The following is a 15,125-nucleotide window of genomic DNA, read 5'->3' as shown; positions in this document are numbered from 1 at the left end:
TTTTCCCTGGAACATTTTAGTATTTGGATGATGAAAGGCAACACAGTATAACAATACTCCCTCAGAGGCTTTTTTTCCCCCTCTTTTTCCATGACAAATATTCAGCACTGCAGATGCTCAATAATATTCATTTGCACTATTGGCATTTACTCTGGGAATGTAACTTGGCAAGTTGATTTTTCATTAAGAACTTAAATATAACCACACTTCAAATAGCTCACCTCTGTATTTTGAAAGCATGGAAGCTGTGCAAGGGAGGTCCTGATATCCCTATTATTACCAACCCTTTTCTTGTGTTTCCTTAAGCTAATTTTAAAGTAGACTCTTCTGGAATTCCACTAACTTTGCCTCCCTCAGATCAGTTATTCATATGCCACTCAAAATATAACTTCTTTTTTTTCCATTTTTGTTACCCATAAATATCTTTCATCCTCTGCAGGATGGTGACGTGAAGGTCCCTTGTAATTTAACAGTTTCTGAACATGGAAGGATTCAATCTATGTCTTTTTCTTTTCAGCTCCAAAACAGACAACACGTGCTCCACCCAAAATGAAAACAACACCAAGCTCGATCAAGCCTGGTAAATGTATAATTTCATTTTTCAGCAGGGTTTGGGTCAATGAATATATATTCTTTTCTACTGAATTAAATGAGAGTAGAGGAAGATTTGGTTTATTTATGATTTTTTTTCCCTCTGAACAGATTTTTTCTCAGTAACCCAAAGAGCCTTGATTTTCAGAGACAATGAAAGCTATTATTAAATCTATTTGTTGCATGAAGTTAACACACAATTATTATTGGTTTCCTTGGAGGGTAGATTTGAAGTCAAGTAGAAATTGATAGAAGAACCAGGATTTTCTTTGCCTAGCCAGAGGATATTCTGTACCTATTCCTCATTTTTTATAATTGCCCACTCTAGACTAAATAAGTTTAAGCTTTGTCCATTACCCACTGGTCTAGAACAACTAAACCCCTCATTTTCATTCGTTTACAAATCAAGGATAACAGGGAGAAATATGGGGCAAAGGGTATGCTGGAGTCAGCTCTAAGCAGTTTGGGCTAGTCAGTTGCTAAATTTTCAGTATCAAAATTAAAGTATCAGTACCAGAAATTAAAGATTTAATGCAAATCAGGGCTTGATTAATAAATCAATTTGCCAAGAAATCATCTCGCATTATTTATGGTCTTTACCTGAGTATTTTTGTCCATGGTTTTTTGTTGAGTGTCAAAATTTAAGAGACTGTTAATAATGTAAATTAAGCTTTAAAATGTGCATGCATATTTCCCCTCTCCCCTCAAAACATTTACCAACACACTCCTATTTGCTCTATAAACATTGCTTGAGCTCAGCAAGATTGTAGTAGAAAACTCAGGGAATTAAGTCATCACCAGACTGGAGGCCTACTAAGTATAGGCTAATAATAAAAATAATAACATATATAAAATATTACATATTATATATAATGATATGATATTGTTGTTATATTTTGTGTCTATATTTATATATAATATTATTATTATAATAAAACTGTCATTTATGTAGCACTTTAAGGTTTGCAAAGTGCTTTATATCCATTATCTTATTTGATCCTAAATACACCCCAGGAAGCAGGAAGTTGGCAGCATCATGAACTTGGTCCTGCCATGGCTAATCCACATTTGTAAGTGCCTTCACTGTGATGCCCTAATCTCAGACCCAAAACAGAATGGAGCAATTCTGATCACAAAATCCAGCAACTTAGGAAAGAAATTTGTTATGAATATGAAAAATTAATTTTTCAGTAAAACAGCTTTTTTTTTTGCTATATGGTCAGAGTAGAAAGCCATATTTCAGACAACACTTCTGGCTAATGATTCTTAATGACTCCTGAGTTACATAGTTAATTTGGAAAGTATCTATTACATTTTTTAAACTTTATTAGAAAAATTAGCATAACCAAACACCAAGGGGGAAGAAGATAAAAAATAAGAAATATTTTATCACAAATAGAGTACTGGAAAAAATAACTAAAGTAGTTTGGCCAAGTAAATAGGATTACAGAACATTAGAACTGGGAAAGAACTTAGGTATCGCCTAGCCCAAATCCCTAATTTTACAAGTGAGGAAACTGAGATGAAAGAATATAAAAAAGAAATAAGGGATACAACATAACAGATCGAAGTAGAAATGAGATTGGCATCCAGATAAAAGGCAAAGAGTAGAATGGAAATGATCAAAATATTATAATTAGCTACTAGAAAATGAGAGAAGAAAAAGCAAAGACTACTGAGGAAAGTTCAGGCTTGTAGGCATCAAAGTTCCATGTTCAATAAAATTAAAATAAATGAGATACACAGAAACAACTAAGAGGGATTTGCTTACAGTATCTCTTTAAGCTCTACTTTTCAATTTTTCTATTCTAAAAAAAAATTAAACTAGTAAATCAAGACCTTGCCATTTATTTTCCATTATTGTATTCTCTCTTATATAGCATATTAGTTCAGTTCCAGATTTACATGATCCTTCTTTAGCAGATTTCCAATAAATTCTAATAAATTATTTATCATTCAAATTTCTGAAACAGCCTTAAACAGCTCCACTGGGCAATGAATAAGATGGGTTTGTTTGTTTTTTTTAAAAAAGGGTCTGGCTCTGAAGACATCACAGTGACTGCCAGACTGTAATGATGGAGCTTTTCTGAGACTTTACCAATCCTGACACCACCAGTACCCCTAGCATCTACTATGGAAAATCTTTGCAACCCCATAACTTTCTGAGCTTAGCAGCTAGGCTAAATGCCATTGAGTGATTTACAGAGACTGCTTGCCCCTAGGTGACTCACATGTTTTCTTTCTGCAGGCTACTGTACCACAAGTGACTTTTTCCATCAGTTTATGGAAACGAGAATATAACCATGTTATTTATTGAAAAATAATGAGTAGAATAAAGGCCTCTTCAATTCCAAGGAGAATAGCTTGATCTGATTAGAATTGACTCCCCACAATATCATGCATTTTAAATTATTTCAATTACGAGGATATATTCAGGAGGCAAGGTCCAGCCTAGGAAAGATCAGTTTGTGTATCTGACTATACAGGAGAAGAATATAATCCATTTTTATCTGGAATTAGACCATTATATAAATTATATATAAACAGAATTATCTAGTGTTGGAATCCTGTTACTTCCTTTTCATATTTCTGATTGGATTTTGCAAATGGGCACTCTAAAATGTGTTCCTTTGACAGTGCATTCTCTGAGGGGAGGGAAATGTCCTATGTTTATAATGAAAATATATTCTATAATTCATATTACATTCCTATAATAAATAGCCTCAACAATATCTGACAAAAATAAGTGCAAACTACAATCCATCACTACTTTCGTGAGCCCTGTTAATCAGAAACTTTCATTTACGTGAAGAGACAGCTCGGTGTAACAGATAGAACCATGAGTTTGGAGTTAGGAAAGGTTGAATTCAAATCCCATCTCAGACATTTACTAGTTCAGTCTTTCTAAGCAAGTCCTTTAACCTCTCTTAGCCTCAATTTCCTCATCTGTATAACAGAGATAACAATAGCACCTGCCTGGTAGGTCAAATGAGATAACTTGCGTAAATTATTTTGCAAACCTGACAGCATTGTATAAATATTAGTTTCTATTATGGTTGTATCCTGGACCAAGGTGAACTAAGAAATTATTGTATTTAAACAAAAAGGTCTTATCAATAGAATTACTGAGAGAAATTTGAAGTCAAGCGTCTGTTAGTATTTCAAGGAAGAATTAGACCCAGAGGCCAAATTTCAATCAAATTATATAGATTGTTCCTATTGAATTATGAGGCATTGAGGAATAGCATTCATTTGTCTCATTCACCAGCAGTCCTCTTTGCCTACTAACCCAGCAGCCAGAGGTAGAAAATAAATCTGTTATTACTTTGGCACTTGGAAATCCTATTATCAATGGTGCATATAAACTTAACTTTTACTGAAGCAAGCAATCAGGAAATTAGATTAAATAGCCCAAATATTCTAGGGGTGTGTGTGTGTGTGTGTGTGTGTGTGTGTGTGTGTGTGATTGAAGCAAGTATAACAAGGAAATTCTCTGAGTTGACTAATTATCTATCCACTTCAAAGTATGGTGCTTTGTTTTGTTTTTACCTAACCCAGGATTACATTAGTATAGTCTTTGTTTCAATGCAAATCAAGTAGTTGGCAATTTGAAGTCTTAGAAAGTTGCAAGGTGCCCTAAAAAGTTAATTGAATCATCTAGGGTTATGTAGCTAGTACGTGTCAGATATGGATTTGAACCCAACATCTCAGATCTTCCTAACCTCAGGGCAAGCTCTCTAGCCACTAATCCATCCTGCCTCTCTTAAAGTATGATAACCTCTATAAATTGAAAGTTATATTAACTTTAAAACCTTGTTATCTGTCCACCACTCTCATTATAATGGTGTATGATTTAGCACTTCTCCAGTTTATAGAGGTAGCCTGACCTAGTGGGTAGCAGGACAGCCTTAGTCGGGAAGACTCCAATGCATACTAGAGGGAGTGACCAGAGAAAAATCACTTAATATCCCAGTGCCCCCAGGGAGGCTCTCCAAGAATCAGTTAGTGGATGAAGTTTCCACCCTACACCAATAACATCCCATGTACACATCAAGCAAATGAATCCCCACAAAATAACAATCATAATGAAAGATGATTTTGATGTATAGAAATGGTTTTATCTTTTACTGTCCCAAGAATTGTATAACCTCATAAATTGTGAACTTTCATATTATTGGTTTTCTAAAAGTTGACTTTCTTCTTTTGCTGAAAATGGCTCAACTCCTTGGTCTCTCCAATCAATGTGAAATGTGGATGAATGTGAGGAGGTTGGCGTACCTACTCATAGACAAAAAGGCCATGTATTAAAAATCAATTTCTCTATACTCTGAAAGAAAACCAATTAGTGATTCTTCATCCTTCTATAATGATTGATCTAGTGTGGCATCTCAAACTTTGTTTTCCCTGATCATCTGGAATGACATCTATGCTACCTCCAAAATTTTTACCCACCAAGGCTTAGGTTTTCTTTCATCATCTAAATTCCACATCAATAATACTTTTTAAGAACCCATTTTGGGTTTAAAGCATGACACTTTTGTGTGTTAAACATGACGATCATACACTGATTTCAAGACAATTCATGATAAAGTTCATTTTTTCAGCTCCGAAGGGTTCCCGACCTGTCACTTCAAAACCGAAAATAACACCAAGACCACACGTGTTACCGACTCTACCTGGTAAATGACTTATTTTGTACTTAAGTCAAATACATTTGGTTTCACTCTTGACTGAAGTATAATATAGGAGTTAGTGGTTGGAAGGTAAATTGCAAACATTTATTTTTAGCATTTGTTCAAGGATCACATTGTACCCCACAAACTAGTCTGATACAGAAGTTTGATAATAGTTGTATATTTACTAACATGGTGCAGCTAGAGAGGATTTTAAAGCATTTAGAATTCTTCAGTTAATAGTATTCCTCTTCTCTTAGAATTAAAAAAATACTTTTACTCTAATAGTACAGCAAATGAGAGTCAATGTGGCATAATAGAAAGAGAGCTGACTTGAAAGCTTGAAAGCCCCTCCTTTGACACATACTGTCAGAGTGATCTTGGGCAGAGTCATTTAATGTTCTCAATGGCCTACTCAACTCTAAAACTTTAAGTAACAGAAGATGCTAACCTGCGCTGATAGAGGGAGCTTCCTTACAAGGGAGGACAGGTCCAGTCCCTGTCTTGTATAAAGTTAAAGAACCTAGCCATGTGAATCATGGTCATATTATTTCATGTGCCTCTCATTTTAACAAAATAGAAGACTGGAATCCAGAATTTGTGTCTTTCCACAAAGGACCAGCTGTTTTTACAAATAAAGAAGAAAATGATGCCTAATTTCTCCCTTGAGTTCTGAAATTGCTTTGCAAAATTCAGATTTTCCAGCGTGGCCTCATTTTCTAAGATTATAGGAAGAAAAGAATCTTTAAACACAGTCAGCCCTTGTCTTATTTGTGAGTGAAAGTAACCTCAGATAGAACTAGCGAAGGAAGCCCTCTTCAAGTTTCTCCAGGGAGAGTGCGTGTCTGTGGCCTCTTGAGAAATAAGGAAGGATTGAGCAGACAGACTGACAGAACCCATGTCTGCATACTTGCTGGTCTCCCTCTTCTGCACAATAACTGGTTTGCAAACTAGACACAAGTAGAAAATTGGTAAGGGCAAAGTAAGGTAGCAATTATATTTTTCCCTCTCTAGTTTCAGAAGGCATACTATTTATTGCTTTAAAGGTTTTTGGGGTCACAGAACTGAATTTAATAGACAAGAAAGGAGCAAACTAATGGAAATCATATAACGTCAATGCTTTTGGATTTAAAAATTATTTGATGCAGTCTACTAAAATTATATTGTCATGTGTGACAGTGGATAACAATGCTAACTTAAATCAATGCTTGTATTGGTTTTCTCTGCTCGTTGGAAAAAATGACTACCATTCTCCAAAAGCAAAATCCTGCCATCTCATCTCAATGCTGTAATTATTTTTATTTCTTGAAACTGATTATTTGCACTAAAACTCACCTTTTTTTTCTGTGAAGACTCATAGTTCATCCATAAATATAGTTACTATGTTGTGTGATTAACCAGAAAACCAACATAATGAAGTTACTCTAAGCTGGCATTCTTAATCTAGGGTCTATGGATTTGCTTTGTAATATTTTGATAAGTGTACTTGAACAGAATTTGTTTTCTTTGTAATCCTATGTATTATCATATGCTTTTAAAAACGTTGTTCTGAGGAGGGGTCCATAGGCTTTATCAGATTGCCGAAGTAGTCCATGACACAAACAAGATTAAGAATCCCTATCTTTTGGTTTTTCCTGTAGACTTTCTCTACTGATTTTTCTATCGTTGGGGTAAGAGTACAGCTAAAGCTGACATTATTTCTTTCTCTATTTCCATCATTTTGGCAGTGCTGTCATCATTGTGTTGTTGAGAATTACCCCTACTTTACTGTCCCACAAGGAACATGTGAATGTGTATAATAACTGCAAAATCATTTAATTTTTCTTGCAGATTTGAAGATATATACTGTTGTAGAGAGAAATACTGAGAGCCGGGACACTTGTTTTTGATTCCTACCTCTGAAACCTACTAGCTTTGTGACCATTTAGCCACCTAAACTCTCATAGCCTTGGTTTCCTCAGCTATAAAGTGGAATCTCTAAGATTCTTTGAATCTGCATATCAAACTTTATGTCTCATTTGCATTAATCCTGTTTTTCAGCTCCCACAGAAAGACACATCTCTTCCTCACCTCAGGCATCCCCCAGTCCTGTTATGTCTCCAACCACATATGGTAAAATATTTGTGTACTATGAATCGAGTAGCCAGAGAAACCTGTTATCTAAAAACTAAAGTTAAGAAAAATCAGCTTTTCTTTTAGCCATCATTACTATGAAATACAAAATCCACCCAGCGGCCAAATTTGATACGAACTTAATTTTTCCTCCCTCAGGAATCTAATCTCAAAAAAAAAACCCAAAAACTTATGGGAAATAAAAATAACATTAATCTTAAGTTCCGCCAAAATAAGCTCATGGGAATTTACTATAGGATACAATTCCATATGAGGTATATCATGTGCTTCATGCTACTACTTTTCTAAGGAAATTCTAACTTGAGAATATCTAGCCAACCAGTCAACCCATCTGGTAAGCCCGATGCAAAGTCTTAACAAACTGAACCTTCACAGGAAGACAGATGATACAGTTGAGAGGAAAGTATTTGTAGTCAAGAAAATGTGAGTTTGAATCCTGCCTCAGACATTACTAGCTGGGCAAGTCTTTTACACCTCTTTCAGACTTATTTTCCTCATTCATAAAATAGGCCTGATAATACCACTTACCTCATGAGGCTTTTTTGAGGATCAAATGAGATAGCCTGTGTAAAGTACTTTGCAAACCTTAAATCATTATATAAACTTTATGTACAGCTATGGTTACCATTATTATATCCTGAGCTAAAGTCAACTTAGACTTCCCCACCCCAACCCCCAAACCTTCTTAGAAAAATGCTCCAGAGCAAAAGGCCCTCATAAAAAAAAGGCCTATTTGTTTGAAGTTCAAACCCTAGGGAGCACTTTGCCACTATACACATGTCTTTTTCCCTCGTATCCAATGACCTGGAGTTAGTCTAAAACTCATTGTTCTTTTGATCATATGAAATCTGAATCAGGAGAAGGCAGAATTAGCTCCTTTCTGCTTTGGATTAGTGAGTAGTCTGTGTATGAATGCAAGGATATCATCAGGCTTTCAGTAATCTGTACACTCCTGATCAATCTACTTAATAATTTAATTCAACTGTTAAAAACCTTTCATTTTTATTAGTGTATTTTGGTGATTCTATAGCCCAGTTTCTGTTTTCAAGTACACATGGCAAAGCAGTGCTTGTGCATTTTGTAAGTACAGTTTAAAAAGAATCCTTTATCCCAAACATTTGCTAATGTATGGACCCTTATTTAAAGTTATAATTTTATAGAAGTATAATTTTAGTCAAATTTTCTATAAAATCTTGTTTAGATTAAATAACAAATAGTAATTCCATACATATAAGTCAAAGAAAAGTTTGAATTTTGGTTTTTATGTAATGAACGTGTTTGTTTTAATGCAGTCCCAGAAGAAAATGCAATTAGAATCAAGCAACCAAAGACAACTATAGGTAATGATATCTCCTTGATTGTCCATTTTCCTTATCCCAAGACTGGGGTACAGGCAAGGCAGTATCCAATTTTAAGAACCTACAATAGCAACATCATTTCTCCTCACAATTTTCATCATTATTATTATCTTCTAGGCATGATGTCATTTGTTCCTGAGTTATCCACTTTTGCGTGTTTTCCTAAAGCCCCCTAACATTGTTTTATCAGTCATGAATATAAATCTCTCTTTGGTTGACAATTCTGCAGTCAAGATGCTCTCACACACATCAGAGTGCAAAACAAATATGCTTAAGGGAACATTGGACTCAAATCTTTCATTGTACTCCTATAGCATGATCACTTTAATTCTCTGCTATATTCCTGGAAGGGCAAGAAATTAAATAATAATTAATAGCATATATTATTAAACTAATCAAATTAAAGTGATCTAATTTTCTGTTACATATGCTTTCCAGTAAGACTCTAGTTTGCTTTAGATGACTATGCATACTTGACCACACCTACCATATTCTTGCTCCCAGGTAAACTTTCCTTTCCTTTTCATGTCCATGTCTGAACTAAAATGAATTTATTAATAAGCTTGGAGTATTTCTTTTGAGGACTTTAACAACCAAGGTCCTTGTTTCAACTCTTCTAGCCAAAAGAGCCAATGGCTTAGCACCCTTCTTCAACAACCACAACAACAAATTAAAAAAACTCAGATAAATTGATCATGACTTGTTAAACTGATTCTCTAATTATTCTATAGCAAAAACATTCTTTAGATTGTGCTTAATGTGATAGATTGTTCCAGTGTATTAGCTGTTCCCGAAGACTGAGTTATATACTTTGGGATATTGCTTATTCAAAACCCTAGGGACCATTTAGCAAAATACTTTTCAGTACCTTGATAGTACCTAGTAGTCTATTTCAGTGCCCAAGAAGTAGTTTTTTTCTATTTGAGAGCAACATAATTTTTTTTTTACAATTTTAAAAATAGATGAATGTTATTTTATCATTATATCATGGAGTGTTAATCACTATATTATGGAATGGCAGCATAGTGGATAGAAATCTGGTCTTAGAGTCAGGAAAGTATGAGATCAAGGGCTGCCTACAAAATATACTAGCTATGTAACCTTGGGCAAGGCATTTGCCTGTCAATAAGCCAGGCAACTATAAATTGCAGAGCTAGTGCCAACAGGAAATAACAAGAATTATATATTAAGTGCTTACTATGTATCAGGTACTGTGCTAAACTGGGAATACTAGTAGAAAGACAATCCCTACCCTCAAGGAGCTTACATTCTAATGGATACAAATAAGTGTTGGTAAAGGAGGTACCCCACCAATGAGAAATTTTCTACATCAATTAAATCATAATTCCAGGGTGTTTTCTTTTTTAATTTTTGAGGTAACTCATATATAGTTTCCACAATCTGAACTATACTACAAACTCATGATGGATAATTAACTTTGCATTTCTGCCAAGTAGAAACATTCTCCCTATTCCTTGGCATGGATGTATAAGGAAATTATCATTTGAAGGTTGGCTTTTGATTATGACATTTTTATTTTCATGAGTTAAATTCGTACACATGTTAAAATTTGTTTATCACTTCTGTTGTAAGTCTGACAAACAAAAATGACAGGTTTTCTTATGAGGAAATAAAAGTCACAATTTACTTAAGTCCATTAGTTTTTAACTGCACAGGAAACCTCAGTTCATTGAACACCCCAGTCCCACTATCTTCTAAGTACCAGAAAGAAATTTTGCTTGTGATAGAAATTTGGACTTTTTTAAGTATGTGGAAAAAGGGAGACTATTTATAGCCTGTTCCCATGGGCATTTCCATTTCTCTCCTTTGATACTCATTTGATAATGCCGCTTCATCTTAGTCTCTTAAATCAACAATTCATGAGAAAGAAGTATGGATGAAGGATGGAGAGAGAGAAAAAAAGAAAAGGAAGCAAAGATGGAGAGAAAGAGAGAGAGACAGAGAGAGAGAAACAATGTTATTTGTAGCAGCAGAAAGTCAGACTCTTCCAGAGAAGCAAATACCATCTTAGAAAAAAAGATAAGCAAAAAGTAACATATTTACAGTATGGAGGATTTATTAGCAACAGATCTCTTTTCGGATTCTACTTTCCTTAATCCTAGTTTTTCTTTGTATAGTCTATCACTGTAGCTGATCAGAATAGTTATAAACTTTGTTATTTACTTGTACTCATTACATTTGCAGAGGTAAATCAAAATGCCTTCTCCTTCAAGTTCCAGATAAACAACAAATTGAATTTACAACTGGAAATTCCTCAATCTTGCCATTGTAATTCCCCATAAACTCCAGGATCCAAAAGTAAAATGTTTCCTACTTGCCAATCGATTTTCCATACTACTAAGCTTCCTTCATCTTCATCCTCACAATGATCTCCAGTTTCTATATCCCTCAGTGCTTTCAAACCAGACCAGCATCGTTGTTCTGATTTTACCAGCCTCCCTTCCTAATCTTGACTCTATAATTATCCATTTCACTGTAATTCTCTCTTCTACTCAAATCCCTGACTCCCTTGTCCTATTGCCACTAATGCATTATCAAACTTCTACCATATGCCATCTCTACTCTTACTTGTGCTGCTAATAGTACTGGAGGCCCAACAGTGCTGAGGGGGTCCACTAAAAATTTTTATTATCTAATTTCAATGAGACCTTCAATGTAGCAAGGTAATCCTTTTAGCCTTCCCTAACTGTCCTTCATATTGCACACCCCACAGTGGATCTTCCAAACTTTTTCTTCTCTCCTCAAGCCTCCCACACTATTCTCTTCCCTTTCCTTCTCAGCACAAAACCTTATTTCATACTTTACTGAAAAAAAAAAAACAAGTTCTCCATAAATTCTCTCTTCTCCACTAATATAAATTTTAAAAACCATTGACATGAGTATTATTCTCCATCTTCTCTACCTTTGCTCTAGTCTCCGATAAAGACCTCCTGACCGAGGCCAACCCCTCCACTTGTGACCTCGACTCCATGCTCTTCTACCACCTTCTTTGGTAGTCTGCCCCCACAATCGTTTCCTCTGGCTCTCCAATTTTCAATCTCTCTCTCTTTTTACTGACTCCTACTCTGCTACTTACAAATGTGTCCAAGTCTCCCCTGTACTTTAAAACCCTTTCTTTGACCCTACCATCCCCTCAATCTATCCTACCACATTTCTTCATTTTTTCATAATCAAACTACTGTGTACATTCAGTGTTTCTACTTACCCTCCCCCCCCACTTCTCATTCCCTTTTTAGTTTGACTTCTGTTCTCAGCACCCAACTAAAACTTCTCCCTCCAAGGTTACCAACAATCTTTTAATGGACAAATCTTTTTTTTTAATTTTTATTTAGTATTTTATTTTCCTTCCAGTTACCTGTAAAAACAATTTCAGCATTCATTTTTAAAATTTTGAGTTCCAAATTCTCTCCCTTCCTCCCTCCCCTCATTGAGAAGGCAGGCAATTTGATATAGGTTATACATGTGTAGTCATTCAAAACACTCCCATAATAGTCATGTTGTGAAAGACGAACTATATTTCCCTCCACCACATCCCACCACATTTATTTTATTCTCTCCTTTCATCCTGTCCCTCCTCAAAAGTATTTACTTCTGAATACCCCCTCCCCCAATCTGCCCTCCCTTCTACCACCCTTATTCTCTTATCCCCTTTCCCCCTACTTTCTTGTAGGGTAAGATAAATTTCTATGCCCAATTGAGGGTGTACGTTATTTCTTCTTTGAGCCAATTCTGATCAGAGTAAGGTTCACTTGCTCCCTCTCATCTCTCTCCTCTTCCCTTCCACTGTAAAAGCTTTTTCTTGCCTCTTTTATCTGAGATAATTTACCCCATTTTACCTCTTCCTTTCTTTTTCTCCCAGTACATTCTTCTCTCTCTCACCCCTTAATTTTATTTTTTAGATATCATCCCTTCATATTCAGCTCACACCTGTGCCCTCTCTCTCTCTCTCTCTTGCTATATATATATACTCCTTCTAACTATCCTAATAATGAGATAGGTCTCACAAATTACAAATATCATCTTTCCATGTAGGAATATAAACAGTTTAACTTTAGTAAGTCCCTTATGATTTTCCCTTCCTGTTTACCTTTTCATGCTTCTCTTGAGTCTTGTTAAAGGATAAATATAATGTCCTTTTCTCTGTCTTCGTAATTCTTGACCTTTCTGCTGCATTTAACACCGTTCACCACCCCCTTCTTCTTGGATATTCTCTCCTTCTTGTATTTCCAGGATGGTATTCTCTCCTAACTCCCCTTCCCTGACTCCAAATCTGATGCCTTATCTGCTAGGCTACATGATATTCAGAGGAGTATGTAAAGTTGAAGTAGGTACCACTGAGTGGAAAATTAGCAGCTTTCCAAATGGTGCTATATTTATCTGAACAAATGGGAAGAACTAGGGAGGAATGGAGCATAGTTGAGAAAAGTTGTTCTATGAGACAAGGGAAGATAGCCTAGGATTATGTGAGTAAGTGGGCTAGCAAAGATCACCATTACTGAAGTGGTCAGTACTAATGCAGACCCATCACATACACAGCCAGGCAATGGGGATGATTCATACCATGACTTCTGCCCATTAATGCAAATAAGCAGGTGTCATCTTTAGTGCTTTAACACACGCCCATTGATGTCCCTCTTGATTTTATTGGTCTTCACGATATATTCTCCCCTCTATAACTATAAAAGTTTCATGTATCCCTTTTCTACATTCAAGGGCAAAATAGTGTTGGACTAAACAATGATAAAAAAAAACAACAACAACCACCACACCTCTCAAATAGGATTTTTTTTTTACTTCTTCAAACAGGCCCAAACTTAGTTCTATTCCAGCAGCATGTGGAGTCTTCAGCTAGCTACCATATAGATTTTAGAATTCATGAGATTTTTCAGTTCAGTAGGAAGGCAGAGGATAAGCCAGAAAGGAGAACAAAAGTAAGGAAGCCGTCCTTTTGTAAAGTTGGCCAAAATTGTAAGGCAATTTTGTCTCACAACAAATTTGCCATCCTTACTTAGTTTTCCTTACCAGCACATCTTTTGTTTTGCTTTATTATCTTGCATTATAGAAATCTCCCAATACTGTGAGAGCTCAGGGAGAGAAATTCTGATGTAAGTAGTTGATTTTGCCTTGTGAGAACTTTTCAATGACGATAGATATCCAGCCTTGATATTTCCCCAATAGAAAAATGAGATAGTGTCATTCCAGTGTATTTGCTTAAGGCAAGGACCATATTATTTTTCAATTTTTTTATCCTCAACACCTAGCACAGTGTCTTGTATGTGGTTTGCATTTAATAAATTTTTGTTGTTGATGTTTTATTTTTCCCTCTATGAAATTTGTTTTGTGAAATATGCAATAAAAATTAGGGACCAGGTTATTAAAATGGCATGCAAACTGACCATTCCTATCTTTATTTTGTTCACCTGTAACAGTCCCAACAACCATCACACTGAGAACAGCAACATCAACAACAATAGGTACCACTTGACCAAGGGGATGATGTGTTTGCTTTTGAATCTCATTCTTGTAATCAAGTGCTTGTCTTCTGTCCCTGCCTTTTATTAATCAGCTTTACCTTACATACCCTCTTCTCCTAGGCACTCAAATCTGCCACCTTTAGTTAGTTTTCCTTACCAGAACGTCTTTCATTTTACTTTACTGTCTTGTAGTATAGATATCTTCCATTACTGTCATTGCAAGATAAGCATGCATGTTAAGAAAGTGTTGCTCTTCAGACAAAAGACTGTCTGCCATGAAATAAAACTCAAAGCAAATCCATCCTCTTATGTTAGCTGTTTCCCTCTATTTCCTGACAGTTTCAAAATGTGAATTCCATATTTTTGTCTGACTATCTCAAAACCCTTTCCGAGGCAATTCCATTTTTTCCATTTTAAAAAATTCACAAGCTGCATTTTCCCCCATGACTAACAAAAGATTATTCATTCCATCATTCATGCTTGAGGTATTTCATGTCCCTGTTTTGTTAGATACCAGGTGTGATGCCTAAAGAACACAATGTCTTATAACCTGGGCTTTTTCTTTCAGCTCCCAGAAATGTACATAAACCAGGCCCAGATGTCTCTCAGACCAAACCTGGTAAATGCATTATTTTGTTTTTCAAGATAGTGAGATGGCTCTTTCAAAACTTATTCCTTGAGATGAATACAGATGTTTTTGGTATCACTGAAGATAATGTTAAGAGAAGCTTGCATATAAATATGTGTATTTTTATGATTAAATCACACTGCTATCTTGCTGGAAGATATTCCCCTAATAATGTGGATAAAAGCAAGCAAGCCAAAAACCCACCCCTTTTCACTATTTACACCAGAATGATTTTTTTTAATTTAAC

General features: G+C 35.4%; 1 protein-coding gene across 21 annotated transcripts in view; it reads left to right on the top strand.

Annotated features, from left to right (window-relative positions):
- The window catches only part of ABI3BP (ABI family member 3 binding protein), a 301,260-nt gene that overhangs the window by 221,646 nt on the left and 64,489 nt on the right, over positions 1-15,125 (top strand). For 19 of the 21 annotated variants that reach the window (XM_027866372.1, XM_027866234.1, XM_027866358.1 and 16 more), the window contains 6 exons: positions 518-580; positions 5,196-5,270; positions 7,305-7,376; positions 8,690-8,737; positions 14,206-14,250; positions 14,819-14,869. In XM_027866372.1, coding sequence (XP_027722173.1) covers positions 518-580; positions 5,196-5,270; positions 7,305-7,376; positions 8,690-8,737; positions 14,206-14,250; positions 14,819-14,869 — 354 coding nt within the window. The remainder of the gene's footprint in view (positions 1-517; positions 581-5,195; positions 5,271-7,304; positions 7,377-8,689; positions 8,738-14,205; positions 14,251-14,818; positions 14,870-15,125) is intronic. The other 2 variants (XM_027866317.1, XM_027866351.1) reach the window with 2 other exon arrangements.

Source organism: Vombatus ursinus, unplaced genomic scaffold, assembly GCF_900497805.2.
Source record: "Vombatus ursinus unplaced genomic scaffold, bare-nosed wombat genome assembly UNPS02001419.1, whole genome shotgun sequence".
NCBI classification, from domain to species: domain Eukaryota; kingdom Metazoa; phylum Chordata; class Mammalia; order Diprotodontia; family Vombatidae; genus Vombatus; species Vombatus ursinus.
Note: the sequence above shows the minus strand (reverse complement) of the source record. Positions and strands in the feature narration are given on the sequence as shown.